General features: G+C 43.1%; 1 protein-coding gene across 2 annotated transcripts in view; it reads right to left on the minus strand.

Moving 5' to 3' along the window:
- The window catches only part of tead1b (TEA domain family member 1b), a 158,431-nt gene that overhangs the window by 114,519 nt on the left and 23,212 nt on the right, over nt 1-20,700 (minus strand). For both annotated transcript variants that reach the window (XM_056278348.1, XM_056278347.1), the window contains exon 3: nt 11,486-11,738. In XM_056278348.1, the coding sequence (XP_056134323.1) occupies nt 11,486-11,642 (157 nt within the window). In that variant the 5' untranslated portion in view covers nt 11,643-11,738. The remainder of the gene's footprint in view (nt 1-11,485; nt 11,739-20,700) is intronic.

Raw genomic sequence — 20,700 nt, forward strand, 5'->3', positions numbered from 1 at the left:
CAGCTCTCTCAACTTCTGTGCTCTCTTGGCCTTGTTCTTATCAATCACTTTACTTGTGTTGTCTTCTGTGATGATTCTTGCATCAATCAGAGCTGCAGTTGCTATCACTGCACTTGGCTTCAGCCCTATGCCATACCTTACACTAGCAAGGGCTATGTTTGGAATCTCATCATAGTTTTTCTGTACCTTTGCCGAAACTGCAGGTTCAGGGTCAGTTTCGGGGGAGAGCTCAACTTCAGGGACAAACTCATCTTCAGCACCACTTCTTTCCAATTCCAGATCCTCATCACCATCAGCCAAAAATCACTCAACATCCTTACTGGCTGCCTTCTCTGCTCTGCAGCATTTTCCTCCTTGTTCTCTCTCCTTTCCTCTGCCTTCTTTTCCATCCCCTGCCTTTCCAATGTCCTCACATGTCTCTTGTGCTCTAGCAGATCAGGGTCCCCCATTTGGTGGAGTCCTTTTACTTCCAGCCTTCTCTCTCTCTGTTCCTTGATTTAGGCAAGATCTTTCACAGGAATCCTTTTCTCTCTGCTACAGGAACAGTTAATATGGGCTTGGATCACACAGCCCTCACACTCATAGCCTCCCGCCCCACAACTGGTAATCTGACACTTGCTAGTCAAAATATCAAATAACTTGTCTAATTTGACAATGAACCTCTCTTTGGCATCAAATTTGCCCTTCCCAAGAGAAAACTTCACTGCCTGATTCCTGACCTCCTTGAGCTTGGACATGATGGTCACCTTTTTATTGATAACAGGTGGCTTGAAAAGAGCATTAACTTTGCTCCACTGAAAAATCAGACCAAGGTAGATGTCACCCACCAGCTGGTCCACTGGAAGTTCCTCCTGTCATCTTCATTTTGCTCCCTGAAGTAGATGCCATACCTCAGGATATCCCTCAGAGTTGGCAGTTCAGACACCAACAGCGCCTGCCCAGTGCCAGCAAGATTACTCAAATGAGAACTTGATTTCATCCTTGTTCTGACTTGAGCCATTTTTTAACTAGTTCACACTGAAATAAAAACAATAATACACAGGTAAGTATCCACCACAGACAGGTATTAAAGTATTACAAAGGTTAAGTATTAAAGAAAACTGTCAAAATATTCCCTTCACAGGTCCCTATTTTACTTCACAGGTAACTTGGGCAAGCAATAGGTAAGTACAAAAATCAATTAACAAATATAATATAAAAAGAGGTAATTTATGTCAAATATTATTATCTGTTGGTTCCTCAGGTTCCTAATTAAAAATGTACATACTGGCAATGCCACAATAAGAGAACAGAAGACGGATGGATAAGGATTGCCAACCTCCCCAACATGCGGCTTTCAGCAACAAAATGGCTATAACTGCCATTCCAACAGGAAGTTACCAAAATAAAAGACATAACTTCAAAATAAAAGCCCCTCCCCCCAACTTAGTCTCTGTCTTCCAGAAGAATAGCAAAATAATCAAACATTTAATAATAATCAAATGTAGGTTACGGTTATAAAGATTTTCTTCAGATTTGTGTTCTACACACCAAAATATGTTCTCCATTGATTTACAAAAAATAGAGTATGGCCCGCCATACTCTAATACAGATGATCTGACATTTTCAACACTCAAGCAATTTCAACCGAAAGAAAAGATAAGTTTCTTTTTTTATTTTATGTCACTATCACGGATGTTGAGAACAAACTGAAAAGCACATCAGTGTTTCTGTGCCTCAGGAAGCTGTGTTGCAAATCCAAATCGGACACTTTCATTTTGGCGTAGATCAAAAGTTCCCACCAATCAGACTTCATCATCACCTTGTCAACTAAGAAAATGAAGCCACTGTCGAGGGGAGGTGACCACATGAAGTGTAACTAACACACACACATCCACACACACACAGTCTCTCCACATCAAAACCAATTCTACAGAAGAGCAGCTTTACATGTAAATCCATTCCTGGCCTGACTTTCATTTATTCCATGTTCTCACAGCCATGAGACACAAACGGCAGCTTGTGCACTGCTGATGTGAGCTGATACAGTCGATGGCTGAAACGAGGACATCAGTGGGTTTAATGGTCTCTCCTACTGCTGCCTTACCGGACTCATCTGTCTGTCTGCCTTCCTTACCAGGCCCGCCAAAAGCTGCTGTGGACGCTCCCCGCTACCCACAGTCTACTGCTACTACTACTACTGCTGCTGCTACCACTACTACTACTGCTGCTGCTACCACTACTACTACGATTACTACTACTACTACTACTGCTACTATCACTACTACTACTGCTACCACTACTACTGCTGCTAATACTACTACTACCACCGCTACTACTGCTGCTACTACCACTACAACTACTGCTACTACCACTACTGCTGCTGCTACTACTACTACTACTGCTGCTACCACTACTATTACTATTACTACTACCACTACTACTACTACCACCGCTACTACTACTGCTACTACCACTGCTATTACCGCTACTAACACTACTACTGCTACTACCGCTACTACTACTATTCAATTCATTTTATTGTCATTAAAAACAATGTGCAGGCACATGTTAAAAATGAAATGAGGGTACTAATACCGGTAATACCAACACTACTGCTCCTACTACCACCACTATAACTACTACTACTACTACTACTACTGCTGCTGCTACTACTACTACCGCTACTACTACTACTACTATTGCTACTACTACTACTACTACTGCTACTACTACTAATACTACTACTATTACTACTACTACTTTCGGCTGCTCCCGTTAGGGGGCGCCGCAGTGGATCATCCGTTTCCATCTCTTCCTGTCTTCTGCATCTTCCTCTGTCACACCAGCCACCTGCATGTCCTCCCTCACCACATCCATAAACCTCCTCTTTGGCCTTCCTCTTCTCCTCTTCTCTGGCAGCTCCATATTCAGCATCCTTCTCCCAATATACCCAGCATCTCTCCTCCACACATGTCCAAACCATCTCAATCGTGTCTCTCTTGCTTTGTCTCCAAAAACAACGTTGCTTTATTTAAACGCCGGCATTAAAATCTGCCTCGGGTTTTATCAGCTAGGATTGCCATGTGGCCTTGAACCCTCAAGAATTCACTAACACTGTCATTTTGAAAGTCAAACCCGCCTTAAGAGAAAGGGACAATGGAAAATGCTTCTTCCCCAGTAGAATATCTCACATTGGCGTTCTGGTGCAGAAAGTCCATTGGAGAGAAAGGATGAAAAAAACGGAAACATTTTCTTCATTGCCGCACATGATGAATAAATAACTGCCATTTGCTGCAACCTCAACCTTTAAATCTCGCCATTATTCAGCATGACCCCTTCCTTCTGTAATCATTGCAGCATCAATCCTACTTACACTGTGAGAGTTACTCCGATTTGGGAGAGAAGATAATTGGACTTTTTTTTCCATTTCGGCATCTGTGAAAACACGAGAGCGTTATGTTGACACAATGAGAGAGGAACAAACAAGGGATTATCCGTGAGGTGTGTGATGCCTCTCGTGCGCTGAAGTTCCTCACACCCCATTCTTGTCCATCACAGGTGACTCGGGGAGCCTGAGCCGATCCCAGAATTCCTCATTATCCGCTCAGCGGGGAGCCTCGGGTCCACTCGCTCTGACTCCGATCACGCCTGGCCTGGCAAGATGAGCCCCAGAGGAGAACAGTGTTGGGCTATAGGGGGCAAGTCAGGTCTGCTCATTATATCTAACTCATCCTTGGCATCCTTGCAAACTGAGTGCCACTTAGTCCCCTCAGGAGGGGTCTGGGGCCAGAGCGATGATGAGACGACGGGGCCAACAGCAGAGAGCAACACCGAACGCTTTACATCAGAGGACACGTAAGGAGAGTGATGCCGGATAAGAAGAAACACCTAGCATCTAGCAGACAGACAGCGAGGTGGCTGTAACGGCGGAATGGTTCTGGTCTGACTTGGGAACGATGCTGAATAATGTCTAAACAGTCTGGCTGCATTATCACGACAGCTGCTGTGTATCACAGCCAGATTAAGGTGAATCACAAATGGCCGACACATTGTACTTTCGTTTCAGCAGGTTGTTTCAGCAGGTTTCAGCAGGTGGTTTCAGCAGGTTGTTTCGGCAGGTTGTTTCAGCAGGTCGTTTCAGGTTGTTTCAGCAGGTCATTTCAGCAGGTTGTTTCATGTTGTTTCAGCAGGTGGTTTCAGCAGGTTGTTTCATGTTGTTTCAGCAGGTGGTTTCAGCAGGTCATTTCAGCAGGTTGTTTCAGCAGGTTTCAGCAGGTGGTTTCAGCAGGTTGTTTCAGCAGGTCATTTCAGCAGGTTGTTTCATGTTGTTTCAGCAGGTGGTTTCAGCAGGTCATTTCAGCAGGTTGTTTCAGCAGGTTGTTTCAGCAGGTTTCAGCAGGTGGTTTCAGCAGGTTGTTTCGGCAGGTTGTTTCAGCAGGTCGTTTCAGGTTGTTTCAGCAGGTTGTTTCATGTTGTTTCAGCAGGTGGTTTCAGCAGGTCATTTCAGCAGGTTGTTTCATGTTGTTTCAGCCGGTCATTTCAGCAGGTTGTTTCATGTTGTTTCAGCAGGTTGTTTCAGCAGGTGGTTTCAGCAGGTCATTGCAGCAGGTTGTTTCAGCAGGTTGTTTCATGTTGTTTCAGCAGGTGGTTTCAGCAGGTTGTTTCGGCAGGTTGTTTCAGCAGGTCATTTCGGCAGGTTGTTTCAGCAGGTAATTTCAGCAGGTCGTTTCAGCAGTTCGTAGCAGGTTGTTTCAGCAGGTGGTTTCAGCAGGTCGTAGCAGGTTGTTTCAGCAGGTTTCAACAGGTTTCAGCAGGTCATTTCAGCAGGTCGTTTCAGGTTGTTTCAGCAGATCGTGTCAGGTTGTTTCAGCAGGTTTCAACAGGTTTCAGCAGGTCATTTCAGCAGGTCGTTTCAGGTTGTTTCAGCAGATCGTGTCAGGTTGTTTCAGCAGGTTTCAACAGGTTTTAGCAGGTCGTTTCAGGTTGTTTCAGCAGGTTGTTTCAGCAGGTCGTTTCAGCAGGTTGTTTCAGCAAGTTGTTTCAGCAGGTCGTTTCAGGTTGTTTCAGCAGGTTGTTTCAGCAGGTCGTTTCAGCAGGTTGTTTCAGCAGGTGGTTTCAGCAGGTTGTTTCTTGTTGTTTCAGCAGGTGGTTTCAGCAGGTTGTTTCGGCAGGTGGTTTCAGCAGGTCATTTCGGCAGGTTGTTTCAGCAGGTCGTTTCAGCAGTTCGTAGCAGGTTGTTTCAGCAGGTCGTAGCAGGTTGTTTCAGCAGGTTTCAGCAGGTCATTTCAGCAGGTCGTTTCAGCAGATCGTGTCAGGTTGTTTCAGCAGGTTGTTTCAGCAGGTTTCAACAGGTTTTAGCAGGTCGTTTCAGGTTGTTTCAGCAGGTTGTTTCAGCAGGTCGTTTCAGGTTGTTTCAGCAGGTTGTTTCAGCAAGTTGTTTCAGCAGGTCGTTTCAGGTTGTTTCAGCAGGTTGTTTCAGCAGGTTTCAACAGGTTTTAGCAGGTCGTTTCAGGTTGTTTCAGCAGGTTGTTTCAGCAGGTCGTTTCAGGTTGTTTCAGCAGGTTGTTTCAGCAAGTTGTTTTAGCAGGTCGTTTCAGGTTGTTTCAGCAGGTTGTTTCAGCAGGTCGTTTCAGGTTGTTTCAGCAGGTTGTTTCAGCAAGTTGTTTCAGCAGGTCGTTTCAGGTTGTTTCAGCAGGTTGTTTCAGCAGGTTGTTTCAGCAGGTGGTTTCAGCAGGTGGTTTCAGCAGGTAGTATCAGCAGGTCATTTCAGCAGGTAGTTTCAGCAGGTTTCAGCAGGTCGTTTCAGCAGGTTTCAGCAGGTCATTTCGGCAGGTTGTTTCAGCAGGTCGTTTCAGGTTGTTTCAGCAGGTCATTTCAGCAGGTTGTTTCGTGGATCATAATTCACAGATCAGAGCTTCCCAGTCACGATGCCATTGAGACCTTTTCTTTACAAGTCACGCTGGCTTTAGAAAGCTGCCTCTGCCGTTTATTAAATGTGATGAAGAAGGCAAAATGACAAAGGAACTAATAAATATATGAAACAAACACAACAAATACCATGGAGGTGTTGAAGTAAAACAAAAACAATAAAAATCTATTTATATGCGTAGAAAGTGTTTCAAAAATGTCTGTATTTAGAAATCGGTTTGTCGGAAAACGGTAAAAAAAAAGGCAGTCCTGGACTATTATCTGTGCTACCAGGGGAAAAACCACCAATGTAATCTGACTGGCAAAGCAAGTCAAATACATAACGCGATGAATAAACATACAATTTGACTGAAGCGTGTTGTTTCATAGATCAAGCCAATTCCTGGGCTGTATTAATGCAGCCTTGCACGTCAGGTGAATTATTTAAGGGCAGAGTCCTGAAGCCATTGGCCTGGGGCCAGCACCCCTTTTTCCCTTCCTGTGCTTTTTAACTTTCGCTCCCAAGTAAACCCACGACTCACGCCGAACCCGCCGATGCCGTTTTCTTTCCCAGTTACAAATTAGCTTTGCATGAGGGCGCCGTGCCAGCCTGCCCTAGTCTCAGGTCATCAGGAAGCACTTCAGGTAAACACTACAATAAGCTAAGGAGGAGAAATTAGACATTGTTTTGTGCTGCCAGACAGTTGCTATAGAGACTGTTGCTAATTACCCGCTCACTGCCCCGGGGTAACAAAGGGCCTAGGGCCACTCAGGGCAGTTTCTCCTGTGATGAGCTCTGTGTATGGAGGAGTACGCTGTCCCCCGGGTCTCTCAGCGACAAAAATACCAGCGTCTGCTTCCATCCTTTTTCATCTCCGATGCCAGGAGGGGTCTTCTGCATCATCTGACTGTTGTATAAAAACCCCACGTTCTCAGATTACCCATCAGCCCGCCGAGGCGTTTCTCTTAACAGAGAAATCGCTGTCATGTTTAAGACAAATCAGTCTTGTGTCGGTGTAGAGGACCACTTCACAGCGTCCTCATCATCTCCGATGGCATGCTGAAGAGCTGCCCTGCAGCTAGGGGCGCCTCACTAATGGAAATCTGTGGCATGCCATGAGGAACATGCATATTCACATGGTAAACAAAGCACCTGTGTGTTTCAGACAGCACTCGCAGGTGTAAGCACTGCCTTTGCAGTTCTGTCCAGAGAAAATACAAGTCTGTGCAGCTCTGTTTGTGGAAGTGTCTTGACTTTGTTGTTTATCTTTTATTCTTTCTCTTTCATAAACGGCTGCATTATGGAAGCCCCTGCAGCCCATCGTTGAGAGGCAGATGCCTGCTTCTGACATTCCACTTTCCTCTTCAGACAACATCAACTGACACACCATCATCTAAAACTCTAAACTTAAATTTAATGTTCCCATAATGCTATGGTGCAATTGACCCGTTTTCAGTATGACTTAAAGGGGATTGAAGATATTCATTTCTTGCCATAATTTGGTCAGTGAACATGCTGAGATACAACATTTAGATATATGATATTCAGCTGTGTTGTAGTCAAGTCAATTTTGAAAATAATTCCCTCAGATATGTGGGGGAAATTATTTTCAAATAGCCACCATTTTTAGAAATACTGACTATCATTAGTAATTGAGATGAAGATGATAACTATTGGGTATTTTTACACTGATTTAATTGTTTGCATTACAGTACTTGGTATAGTATAGTATAGTATAGCATAGCATTGCATGGTATAGCATAGCATAGCATATTATAGTAGAGTATAGCATAGTGTAGCATAGCATAGCATATGAAATATTAGTATAGCATATGAAGTATTAGTATAGACTAATACTATACTATACTTTAAAGTATAGTATAGTATAGTATAGTATAGCAGTGCAAACCTGTTGTGCATAAATACTTACCTCCAGGATTCAATTTCTTTCTTTCTTGTTTTTTTTTTTTTACAGTGATATATGAAGTACTACTGTAAACCGGAATGAAGTTCCATGTGTGCATAGACACACTTGGGCAATAAAGTTGATTCTGATTCTGATTACAGTAGATAATAAACCATTTACCAGAACCCTTTCATCAAAACTTGTAGAAATTGTCCGTCACACTATTTTTCTCTCTGGTCACTCTGGTCTGATTGTGGCGGTAGGTGAATGAGCTGTATGGGAGGGGGAAGGCCATTTCGTGAGCAGGAAGTGGAGTCCATTGAAGGTAGGACAGATTTGGCAGTAGGACTCAGAGACAGCTGCAGATTTTTCTCTCAAAGAAAAACCAACACATCTGTTTGGCGCTGCTGCCGCCGTCACAGTCTCACCAAAAAAAATCACTAGGAAAGAGAAGTGCATCCCCGACCTCTGCTTTATGCGCCAAAAACAACAGACACACTCCTGTCCTTTGCCTTCAAGCACTCGGACCTCGACACGCCACTCTGTTTTCATTGACTTGAATGCACATAAGGCTGTGTTGCGCCACATCCACTCACTTTACACGGACCGCTGCTGTCGCCGAATCAGACGGTTCGATTCAGCAACTCTGGAAAAGTGCACTTGCAAGAATTGTGTTGCTGTTGAGCAAAATATTGAAGTAGATACCTGGCACATCTGCCAGCACCGCGCTCCATTCATTCTCCCTTCAACAGGTCAAGGTACATTTAGACACCACTGATAATCAAACTTGAAAAATTATAGAAAGCACAAGATCCGTGTGAATATAAGCTCCTTAAAACTGATTCAATGTCAAAATATCTTTATACTCCTGTGACTCATTCAGGCTTCTGAGTTCTTTTAAAGGGATTATGACTATGTCGAAAAAGACCTTGCCCCCTTCAACAGATGCTTCGGTATTTAGATGTAGGGCAGTATATGGATGCCCAATAAGTGCTGGCTGTCTCTATCAGTAATACATTCTTGACCTTTAAGACACTTTCTATTACTGGAATTCATAACAACCTTTTGGGGTGAGTTGGGTCAGTTACCACAAAAAAAAAAAAAAAACAGGAAAAAAAAGAATGTGTATTTAAATGTTCTGTGAAAACCCCTGCAGTGCTGAATAGGAAGTCGAAGTTAAGACGACTTGGGCAGCACATTCCCTCGATGATTCATATTCCAACAATGTGAGCTTGAGACCGGTTGCATTTCCACTCAGCGTCTTCAGAGCATGTAAAGCCAATGTAATACCATCAAACGGCATCGTGGCCTATCACTGACCAGCAGAACCGGTTCTGGGCTTTCGGAACCTGAATCCTGGATTTGAGCTGAAGTGAACTATACAAACATCTGATCTGCTGTTTTTTTTTTTTTAGACTGTCCTGTCTTCCTGCACCGATCCAGTCATGAGCTTGCACACTTTCAACTCCCTCTTCTCTCTGCAAAAGTTAATGCACGTGTGCAAAGATGCATGCTCTGGAGATGTACAGGGAAATTGCACACATTGATATATGCATCAGTCCAAGTTAGAGTTTTCTGATGTTTGGTTTGAAGTGGTCAGGTGAATATGTTCTACTACTGTACCATTTGTAATGTTATGCCTGTTAGGTGTTATGTCTCCTTTCTTTGATGCTCTGTCATATCCCTCATATCATTGTGTCCTGTTATCTGCAACAATCCAACTTCCCTACTGGATCATTTAACTTATTCTACTCTACTGTAATCTGAATTTATCTAAACCGGTGTAATGTAATTATATCTGAAAACATTAATATAGATGTGCATGAAATGTAAAATATATTTCTTCTGATTTGATGCGAGTAGTCTTCAGGAAAGGCCAGGTTTGCATCTTTTATTATCTGTCTAATGAGCACAGTGAAGCTTGTACTTACTGATAATCACATAAAACCCTTTAGGAAAAGATGTTTGTCAGACTGTAATGCAGCGCAGGGGCTCAGGAGGAGAAAGGGATGATGGGAAGGATGAGTGGGTCCTGTTGGCGGAGGTTTTCTCTTTGTAGTGGCAGCTGAGGGGCTATGCTGCAACTCTCAGAATTTACATTTGGTTTGGCCGGAGGGGTCACATGACAGCTGCGAGCGAGCGCCCTGAGGGACTTTCTGCTTTCACTTGACACTGACAGGGTGTGAGACAGTCCAACACCGCAGACAGAAAATATTCCCTTTCCATGACATCACCCAGCCAGGAATGGGGGGAAACAGAGGGAGGAGAGGGGCACAGCTGGTGGCAGCCGCAGTGCCATCTGCTACTGACTAATACTTTATTCTACTTTACTTATAGAGTCTCACTTCTGTGGACCAGAGAAGTGGCTGCATGGCAACCATTCGAAAACGAGTGGTCCAGAGAATCTACAGTTTATCCCACATTGGCGAAAGCTGAAAAACGTGATTTTCCTCCATTAACAAACAGTTTTTTTTCTCCGTGCGTATGGTGGAGTCAGGCTCCATAACACTACCAGTCATCTTTACCATGGTTGGAGACTCTCTGCAGTCTCTGTATACCACTGTTGAGATGTTCTGACCTGGTAGGATGAACACTGGTGCAGTGTTTCCATATAGTGTGATGTAGTTTGTAATACATCAGACTGTCTGTGTTAGCTTTGGTCCCAGGATCCATTTCTACAAGGGTGAGAACTGTTTACTGCTGAGCTGACGGCACACCAGACACAGTGGCTGCTACACCTGGTTTGTAGCCCTGCTACACCTTGTTTGTAGTCCTGCTACACCTTGTTTGTAGCCCTGCTACACCTTGTTTGTGGTCCCACTGACAGACACAAGGGCAGATTAGAGAAACCCTGGACTTCAGCTTCAGCTCTGCTTTGAGCTCCTTTTGACTCAGCAGGAAGTCACTTGACAGTCTCATTAGCTAGATCCTTCTACAAGGAGTTGGATATGGCTGAACCCATTACCAGAGTCAGATAATGAGGGACACAGATGTTTTGAAGAAACCAATCACTGGTCTGGTGGGTGGGACTTCAGGTGACTGTGGTCCTCCAAAACACTGTTTAGTAACACATTCTTTATGTTGAACTCACGAGTTACATGCTGGTGATTTGCCATTTTGATGTTTGCTGACGTTGGGTTTTTAATTATAAAGACAAGAGAAACGAGCACAATCAATTCAAAGTATTGTAAAATAGCAATACGCTGTGGCTTTATAAGAACTGACCAGTCCATTAGCATTAACAATGCAACAGTTGCTAAGCTAACGCCCTGCAGAGGAAGGGACATATCTGAGAAAACAGGCTTTTACCATGGCCACTTTGCAAATAGACAAGGTCATCACGGTTTGAAGCTAAGTGCTTAAGACATATTCTTTACAAATCTTTGATACTGCTGAAAGAATGAGAATGATGCCCTGCAGAAAATGTTTTGTTGAAGTTGCCCATGTTGAAAAGTTTCTAGGGGGATGTTAAAGTCTGTAACACAATGGAATCACAGAGGAAAGAGCGAGCAGGATATGTCTGACCAGATTTAGTTGGCACCGATCAGAAGACAACATGTGTTTCTCACAACCGTTAGACCAGACCAGTCACTCAACAATCACGAATCCAAATAAAAGTGGAAAAAGAAAATGGCAAAATAAAACTGGCATGAAGTGAGTACAGCGCGTTAGCCAGCATCAGTACTCACCGTACATCTTCCCTTCATCAGACAGGATGATCTTCCGGCGTCCACAGGGAGGGTAGATGGCCAGAGCCTCCTGGAAGCTCTGCTCGATGTCCGGGCTCCAGACGCCTTCAGCGTCGTTGTCCATGGGTTTGTCTGCCGAGTCACTCATCCTCTCCATGTCCTCGGCAGGACTCTCGCTGCCGCTCCAGCTGCTGGGATCAATGGTGGCGGTTGAGCTCTCCAAGCCGAGGCCTGGAGCTGACTAGGGGGAGACCTGAAATTCCCAATAAACAAACAATAAACATGAGCCACCCGTCATCTTTACAGCTGAACTGCAGAGACATCTGCCTCCAAGTGAAAACAAACACAACACACACACAAACAACACACAAACAACACACTACTGCTGCCTGAGAGACGGCACAATGCCGAGGAGACACAGCCAAACAGGCGGCCACCACTCGCCAAGCTTGCTGTTGAGTTTCTTTAGTGAGGGTGTGAAAGGGTTGAAACAGCAGTAATCACATCAGGGCTCCTTGTGGAGGAACGAAACCCCCTGCTCAGTAAATGACAGCATGGAGGAGGTGAGGTGAAGGCTTATTTCTGGTCCTGGTCCAATTCCTTCTGATATGGAGTAAGGAGTCTCATGTTTAGACCAGTCCCCCTCTTCCTGGTTGTGTGTGAAGGGTTCAGGATGCAAGCATTTGGTCTTATATCTCAAAGGTCTTTTTTATCTTATTTTCAACACCATCAGCTTCATCAGTGGACACTACGGAGCAAGACAAGCTGTTGTATTTTTCAAAAAGTAATAAATAAAGCCACATTTTGTGGATTTGCTGTAACCATGAAACAATTTCTGCTTTCCTCTCTGTGCGTCCCCTGCGCTTACATTCATGTTGCTCTTCATCGTGACAGACGAAGTCCTCGTGAAGCCCGTGCAGATGAGCCAAGTAATGCTGCACCTTGACCCTTCACATGCATGGTCTTCTACCAAGTGATAAATAATGTGGTTTCATTATGTCTTTGGTTCCTTTTCTACTCTTAGATAAACATCAAAAATCTAATTTCAAATGTAACTGACAGAAGAAGGTTCAAGGTTTCTGTACAGTTTTACTTCTCGTGTGTAATTTAAATCAATTTGGAAAACGTATTACGAAATAAAATGCCATCCATGAAAATGAAAAAAATGTCAACAGGACTTGTTTGCTGACCTCATATATCACCATGGTAAAGCTTAGACAGACAGACAGACAGACAGACAGACAGACAGACAGACAGACAGACAGACGGATAGACAGATAGATCGATAGATAGATAAATAGATAGATAGACAGACAGAAAGACAGACAGATACAGTGCATCCGGAAAGTATTCACACCCCTTCACTTTCCCCACATTTTGTTATGTTACAGCCTTATCCCAAAATGGATTAAATTCTTTTTTTCTCTCATTAATCTACACACAATACCCAATAATGACAAAGTGGAAAAGGTTTTGTAGAAATTTTTGCAAATTTATTAAAAATAAAAAACTGAAATATTGCATGTACATAAGTATTCACACCCTTTGCTATGACTCTCAAAATTGAGCTCAGGTTCATCCTGTTTCCACTGATCATCCTTGAGATGTTTCTACATCTTGATTGGAGTCCACCTCTAGTAAATTCAATGGATTGGACATGATTTGGAAAGGCACACACCTGTCTATATAAGGTCCCACTGTGGACAGTGCATGTCAGAGCAGAAACCAAGCCATGAAGTAAATTGTCTGTGGACCTCCGAGACAGGATTGTATCGAGGCACAGATCTGCGGAAGGGTATATAAAAATGTCTACAGCTTTGAAGGTCCCGAAGAGCACAGTGGTCTCCATCATTCGTAAATGGAAGAAGTTTGGATCCACCAGGACTCTTCCTAGAGCTGGCTGCCCAGCCAAACTGAGCAATCGGGGGAGAAGGGCCTTGGTCAGGGAGGTGACCAAGAACCCGATGGTCACTCTGACAGAGCTCCAGCATTCCTCTGTGGAGATGGGAGAACCTTCCAGAAGGACAACCATCTCTGCAGCACTCCACCAATCAGGCCTTTATGGTAGAGTGGCCAGACAGAAGCCTCTGCTCAGTAAAAGGCACATGACAGCCCGCTTGGAGTTTGCCAGAAAGCACCTAAAGGACTCTCAGACCATGAGAAACAAGATTCTCTGGTCTGATGAAACCAAGATTGAACTCTTTGACCTGAATGCCAAACGTCACGTCTGGAGGAAACCAGGCACCTCTCATCACCTTGCTAATACCATCCCTACAGTGAAGCATGGTGGTGGCAGCATCACGCTGTGGGGCTCTTTTTCAGCAGCAGGAACTGGGAGACTAGTCAGGATCGAGGGAAAGATGAATGGAGCAAAGTACAGAGAGATCCTTGATGAAAACCTGCTCCAGAGCGCTCAGGACCTCAGACTGGGGCGAAGGTTTACCTTTCAACACGACAACGACCCTAAGCACACAGCCAAGACAACGAAGGAGTGGCTTCGGGACAAGTCTGTGAATGTCCTTGAGTGGCCCAGCCAGAGCCCAGACTTGAACCCCATTGAACATCTCTGGAAAGACCTGAAAATAGCTGTGCAGCGACGCTCCCCATCTAACCTTACAGAGCTCGAGAGGATCTGCAGAGAAGAATGGGAGAAATACCCCAAATATAGGTGTGCCAAGCTTGTAGCTTCATACCCAAGAAGACTTGAGGCTGTAATCGCTGCCAAGGGTGCCTCAACCAAGTACTGAGTAAAGGGTGTGAATACTTATGTACATGCAATATTTCAGTTTTTTATTTTTAATAAATTTGCAAAAATTTTTACAAAACCTTTTTCGCTTTGTCATTATGGAGTATTGTGTGTAGACTGATGAGGAAAAAAAGGAATTTATTCCATTTTGGAATAAGGCTTTAACATAACAAGATGTGGGGAAAGTGAAGGGGTGTGAATACTTTCTGGATGCACTGTAGACAGAAAGACAGACAGACAGACAGACAGACAGACAGAGATAGACAGATAAGATAGATAGATAGATAGATAGATAGATAGATAGATAGATAGATAGATAGATAGATAGATAGATAGATAGATAGATAGATAGATAGATAGATAGATAGACAGATAGATATAGACAGACAGATAGATACAGCATGACACTGCAAAAGCACAGAATAAAACAAATAGTAATTGAATGGCAAAGAAATACAGAGAATATAAAACTAAAAGTGAGAAAAATATACACAATAAATATGATAAATACAAAATCTATACAAGGAACAAAATCAAATGGCAATAAAACTAATACACATGAATGAAAAACAGGTCTATAGTACATAAAAAGTTAACTAGAAGGCAGTAAAAACAATAAAGGTAGTCCAGAAGACAGGTCTAGTTTGACTACTGCACATGTTCAAGGTTTTACTAAATCTCTCTCTCCTCTCTCTCTCTCTCTCTCTCTCCCTCTCTCTCTCTCTCTCTCTCCAGACAACTGCTTGCTCTCTGAGCGATAGCAGTACAAGCTGTTGGGAATAGCGGCATATGTTTCTTCTAGCATGTCAGCTCATGAGGGGGAAAGGGGGATGGGAGCAAGCTGTTTGGAAAAATAAAAGAGGGGGGAGAGGAAGACACAGCAGCAGAGAGTGAGACAGACAGACAGAGCAAGCAAGAGAGTCAGAGAAAGCAAGATAGAGAGAGCAAAACAGTGAGAGAGAGAGCAAGACAGAGAGAGAGAGAGAGAGAGAGAGAGAGAGAGAGAGAGAGAGAGAGAGAGAGAGAGAGAGAGAGAGAGAGAGAGAGCGAGAGCGAGAGCGAGAGAATTCTCCCAGAGAGCTTTTACTGAATTCTGTTTTTGTGTGCCGACTGCTGACGCTGCAGAACTGACTGGCAAACTGATGAGGGAGGGGAAAAATCCCATTTTAACCGCTGAAAGGCTTGGACTCTGTCTTTCAAGATGTGTTCCCTTCATCCCAGCGGAGGAATGAACTACACGGGTAATCACTTCCAGCTTACTTTTACTTGGAGAGTGTGAGACTTTTCTGTGAGATTTCTGAAGACTGAAAAAACACATTCCAACAGGTCAAAAAAGTGAAATGATCTGAATTTTTGTGTTTTTTTAGACAATCATTTGAATTTAGAGCCGCTGTAATATCTGATAAATGTAATTTAAAACAATTTAAACAATGCTTCTGATTAATGCATGTAGGAGATTTTTCATTAAAGCTACAGTCCTTAATCCAAACGTAAACCAAAGTATCACCCGCTACCAAACTACAAACCACAGGACAGGAAGCTGCTGTCGCTCCCAGATTGATTGACAGGTGTTTTAATAAAAGGATGAACAGTAACCAAAAACTAGATCTGAGTTTCTAATGTTTTCTGACGTTGCTGAATGTTTGTTCACATCTCTAATGGTTGTAAAGACTGGAGTCAAACAGACCCATATGTTCTATTACCATCTGATGAGAAAGTCACAACATGATGATGGAAGATGGCGATGTGGATTCACGTTTGCGGCGGCCTCACCCAGTTCCGAGAAGATGGTAGTGCAAATTCACGTTTGCAGCGGCCTCACCCAGTTCCGAGAAGATGGTAGTGCAAATTCACGTTTGCAGCGGCCTCACCCAGTTCCGAGAAGATGGTAGTGCAAATTCACGTTTGCAGCGGCCTCACCCAGTACCGGTGTGGGAAGATGGCAGCGTGGATTCACGTTTGCAGCAGCCTCACCCAGCACCACTGTGGGAAGATGGCGATGTGGATTCACGTTTGCGGCGGCCTCACCCAGCACCAGTGTGGGAAGATGGCGGCGTGGATTCACGTTTGCGGCAGCCTCACCCAGCACCAGTGTGGGAAGATGGCGATGTGGATTCACGTTTGCGGCGGCCTCACCCAGCACCAGTGTGGGAAGATGGCGGCGTGGATTCACGTTTGCGGCAGCCTCACCCAGCACCACTGTGGGAAGATGGCGGCGTGGATTCACGTTTGCGGCAGCCTCACCCAGCACCAGTGTGGGAAGATGGCGGCGTGGATTCACGTTTGCAGCAGCCTCACCCAGCACCAGTGTGGGAAGATGGCGATGTGGATTCACATTTGCGGCGGCCTCACCCAGCACCAGTGTGGGAAGATGGCGGCATGGATTCGCGTTTGCGGCGGCCTCACCCAGTTCCGGGAAGATGGCAGTGCAAATTCACGTTTGCGGCGGTCTCACCCAGTACTGGTGTGGGAAGATGGCAGCGTGGATTCACATTTGCGGCTGCCTCACCCAGTACCGATGTGGGAAGATGGCAGCATGGATTCACGTTTGTGGCGGCCTCACCCAGTACCATCCATGCAGTGTCTTTGTCCATGTCTAAGTTTGTCTTCGTTTGATGGCTGGGAGAGCTGGCGCTGGATCAGCTGGGAGAGCTTGGTCTGCTGCGTCCTGTGGGCCCAGGGACCATGGCCCTGCCTGAAGAGGTAACACCGAGGGCGGTCTGACAGGAGGCAGGAGCGGGGCAGGCTAAGCCAACTGCTAGCCCATGCAGACCAAGGGCAGTCTGGCGGGGACCTCACCTAGCCTTTACTGTGTGTTTAGTGTCATTGTGTGGTGTGCGGGGAGGCGTGTCGAAGGTGTCTGGCTGGGAGAGCTAGCATTGGATTGGCTGAGGGAGCTTGGTCTGCTGCATTCTGTGGGCCCAAGGACCAAGGCCCTGCCGGAAACACCGAGGGCAGTCTGACAGGACGCAGAAGCGGGGCAGACTAAGGTAACTGCTAGCCCATGCAGACCAGCAGTTCCAACAGTCATCCTGGCTGGTGTTCGTTTTCCTGGACAGTGATTTTTTTTGTTTGTTTTGTTTAGTGTGGATATGTGTGTTAGTGTGGATATGTGTGTTAGTGTGGATATGTGTGTTAGTTTGGATATGTGTGTTAGTGTGGGTATGTGTGTTACTTTGGATATGTGTGTTAGTTTGGATATGTGTGTTAGTTTGGGTATATGTGTTAGTGTGGGTATGTGTGTTACTGTGGGTATGTGTGTTAGTTTGGGTTAGTGTGGATATGTGTGTTAGTTTGGGTTATGTGTTAGTGTGGGTATATGTGTTAGTGTGGGTATATGTGTTAGTGTGTTAGTTTATGTGTGTTAGTGTGGATATGTGTGTTAGTGTGGGTATATGTGTTAGTGTGGATGTGTGTTAGTTTGGATTTGCGTGTTAGTTTGGGTATGTGTGTTAGTGTGGATATGTGTGTTATTGTGGATATGTGTGTTAGTGTTGGTATGTGTGTTAGTTTGGGTATGTGTGTTAGTTTGGATGTGTGTGTTAGTGTGGATATGTGTGTTAGTTTGGATATGTGTGTTAATTTGGATATGTGTGTTAGTTTGGGTATGTGTGTTAGTTTGGGTATGTGTGTTAGTGTGGGTATGTGTGTTAGTGTGGATATGTGTGTTAGTGTGGATATGTGTGTTAGTTTGGGTATGTGTCTTAGGTTGGATGTGTGTGTTCTTGTAGTTTTTGGATGTGTATGTGTGTTTGTGTTGCGTTGCTGTGGGAAACCGTGTTTCGTTTCATTTTATGTGACAACTGCATGAAATGAAATGACAAACAACACGTTTTTAATTTCTGATGATTATTTACATCTCCAACTCAAATGCTTCAGTTGTGTATGACGAGAAGCCTCCATCTGATGTGTCACATCCATCTGATGTGTCACGTCCATCTGGTGTGTCACATCCATCTGGTGTCTCGCATCCATCTGATATGTCACATCCATCTGATGTCTCACATCCATCTGATGTGTCACGTCCATCTGATGTGTCATATCCATCTGATATGTCACATCCATCTGATGTGTCACATCCATCTGATATGTCACATCCATCTGATGTCTCACATCCATCCGATGTCTCACATCCATCTGATGTGTCACGTCCATCTGATGTGTCACTTCCATCTGATATGTCACATCCATCCGATGTCTCACATCCATCTGATGTGTCACGTCCATCTGGTGTCTCACATCCATCTGGTGTCTTGCATCCATCTGATATGTCACATCCATCCGATGTCTCACATCCATCTGATGTGTCACGTCCATCTGATGTGTCACATCCATCCGATGTCTCACGTCCATCTGATGTGTCACATCCATCCGATGTCTCACGTCCATCTGATGTGTCACATCCATCCGATGTCTCACGTCCATCTGATGTCTCACATCCATCTGATGTGTCACCCCCATCACAGAACGGACCTTTCCTTCAGAAAACACCTTCCCTGCATGGGGACTGTGCTGGCTCTCAGGTAAGATCGGAGCCTTCCACCCTTTAGGATGCAGAGCATCATGTTTGTGTCAACACATAATTCATCATCTGGGCTCTGTGTGATGCCGTCATGGAGAAACAGTGTCAAAAACACATCTGCTGCAAAACGCTTCCATGTCTGCCACTCGTTTACTAAAGGTAATGCATCAAATCTGCAGTTCACTTTGCTAAAGGCAGACGTCTCGGCCAAACCGGACAGTGTGCAGGAAAAAAAACTGATAGTTTTGTTTTTTTCAAAATTCTGCATCAAAAATCTAGAGAAAGAAAGCTGTACTTCTATCCCACTGCGTTCTTCTCACCAGAGACTGAACCACAAATGGAGAATTTAAGCAGACGGAGGGGAAAAGGGACAGACAGATGACAGAAATGTGCAGATTTCACTTTAGCCTTCAGACGGCTGAACTCTGAGCAGCCAACAAGATTTGGGTTCAGATTCAGACGACAAGTGTCAATCATCTGTTGGAGCGACTCCTTGACCTTCATAGACTGCCACTGAGCCCTCTGACTTATGATTAGGCTGACTTGACCTAGTGACCCACCTGGCCCTACTGTACCTTGCATATTGCACTATGGTGTACTGTTTTACAGTGTACAAGTTGCTACTGTTCATATATATATATATATATATATATATGACATATTAGCTTGCATATTGCACATTGTGTACTATTTAAAACATACAAGTGGCTATTTATTTATGGAACTGATGATAAGAGACTACTGCTGGTGGCATGTAATATATGCTGTATATGCTATACTATATATATATATATATATATATACACATGCAGAATATGTGTGTATATGCTGATCTCATATCTATGATGTTGTTCAGTATTGTTAGCATTAATGTTAGGTTTAGTACTGTTCTGATCCCGAGGTGACTGACCTCTACTATCTATCTATCTATCTATCTATCTATCTATCTATCTATCTATCTATCTATCTATCTATTTACCTCTGTTACTCTACCCTGTTGATGTCCTTTTTTACCTTCTTTGCTGCTATCTACACCTGAATTTCCCTTCAGGGATGAATAAAGTTATATCTTTTCCTGTCCGAGTGGTCAGTTTTCTATTACGGCTGTTTGATTACACCAAAAACTAAATGACTATAACCTGCTATTATCTCTATTATATTATAGATTATCATAATATTATCGCTATTATGTTATATATTGTCATAATATTATCTCATTATATTAGATATTGTCATATCTCTATTACATTATAGATTATCATATCACTATATTATATATTGTCATATTAACTCTATTATATTATATATTGTCATGATATTATCTCTATTATATTATAGATTATCATAATATTATCTCATTATACTATATAATGTCATGATATTATCTCTAATATATTATAGATTATCATAATATTATCTCATTACATTATATATTGTCATGATATTAACTATTATATTATATATTGTCATATTATCTCTATTATATTATAGATTATCGTGACATTATATTATAGACTATCATGACATTATCTATGTTATATCATAGATTATCGTGACATTATCTATATTATAGATTATCATAATATTATCTCTATTATATTATATATTGTCATGATATTATCTCTATTATATTATATATTGTCATATCTCTATTACATTATAGATTATCATATCAATATATTATATATTGTCATATTAACTCTATTACATTATATATTGTCATGATATTATCTCTATTATATTATAGATTATCAAAATATTATCTCATTATACTATATATTGTCATGATATTATCTCTAATATATTATAGATTATCATAATATTATCTCTATTATATTATATATTGTCATGATATTATCTCTATTATATTATATATTGTCATATCTCTATTACATTATAGATTATCATATCACTATTTTATATATTGCCATATTAACTCTATTACAT

This window comes from Lampris incognitus, chromosome 4 (genome assembly GCF_029633865.1).
Source record: "Lampris incognitus isolate fLamInc1 chromosome 4, fLamInc1.hap2, whole genome shotgun sequence".
In the NCBI taxonomy this organism is placed as follows: Eukaryota; Metazoa; Chordata; class Actinopteri; order Lampriformes; family Lampridae; genus Lampris; species Lampris incognitus.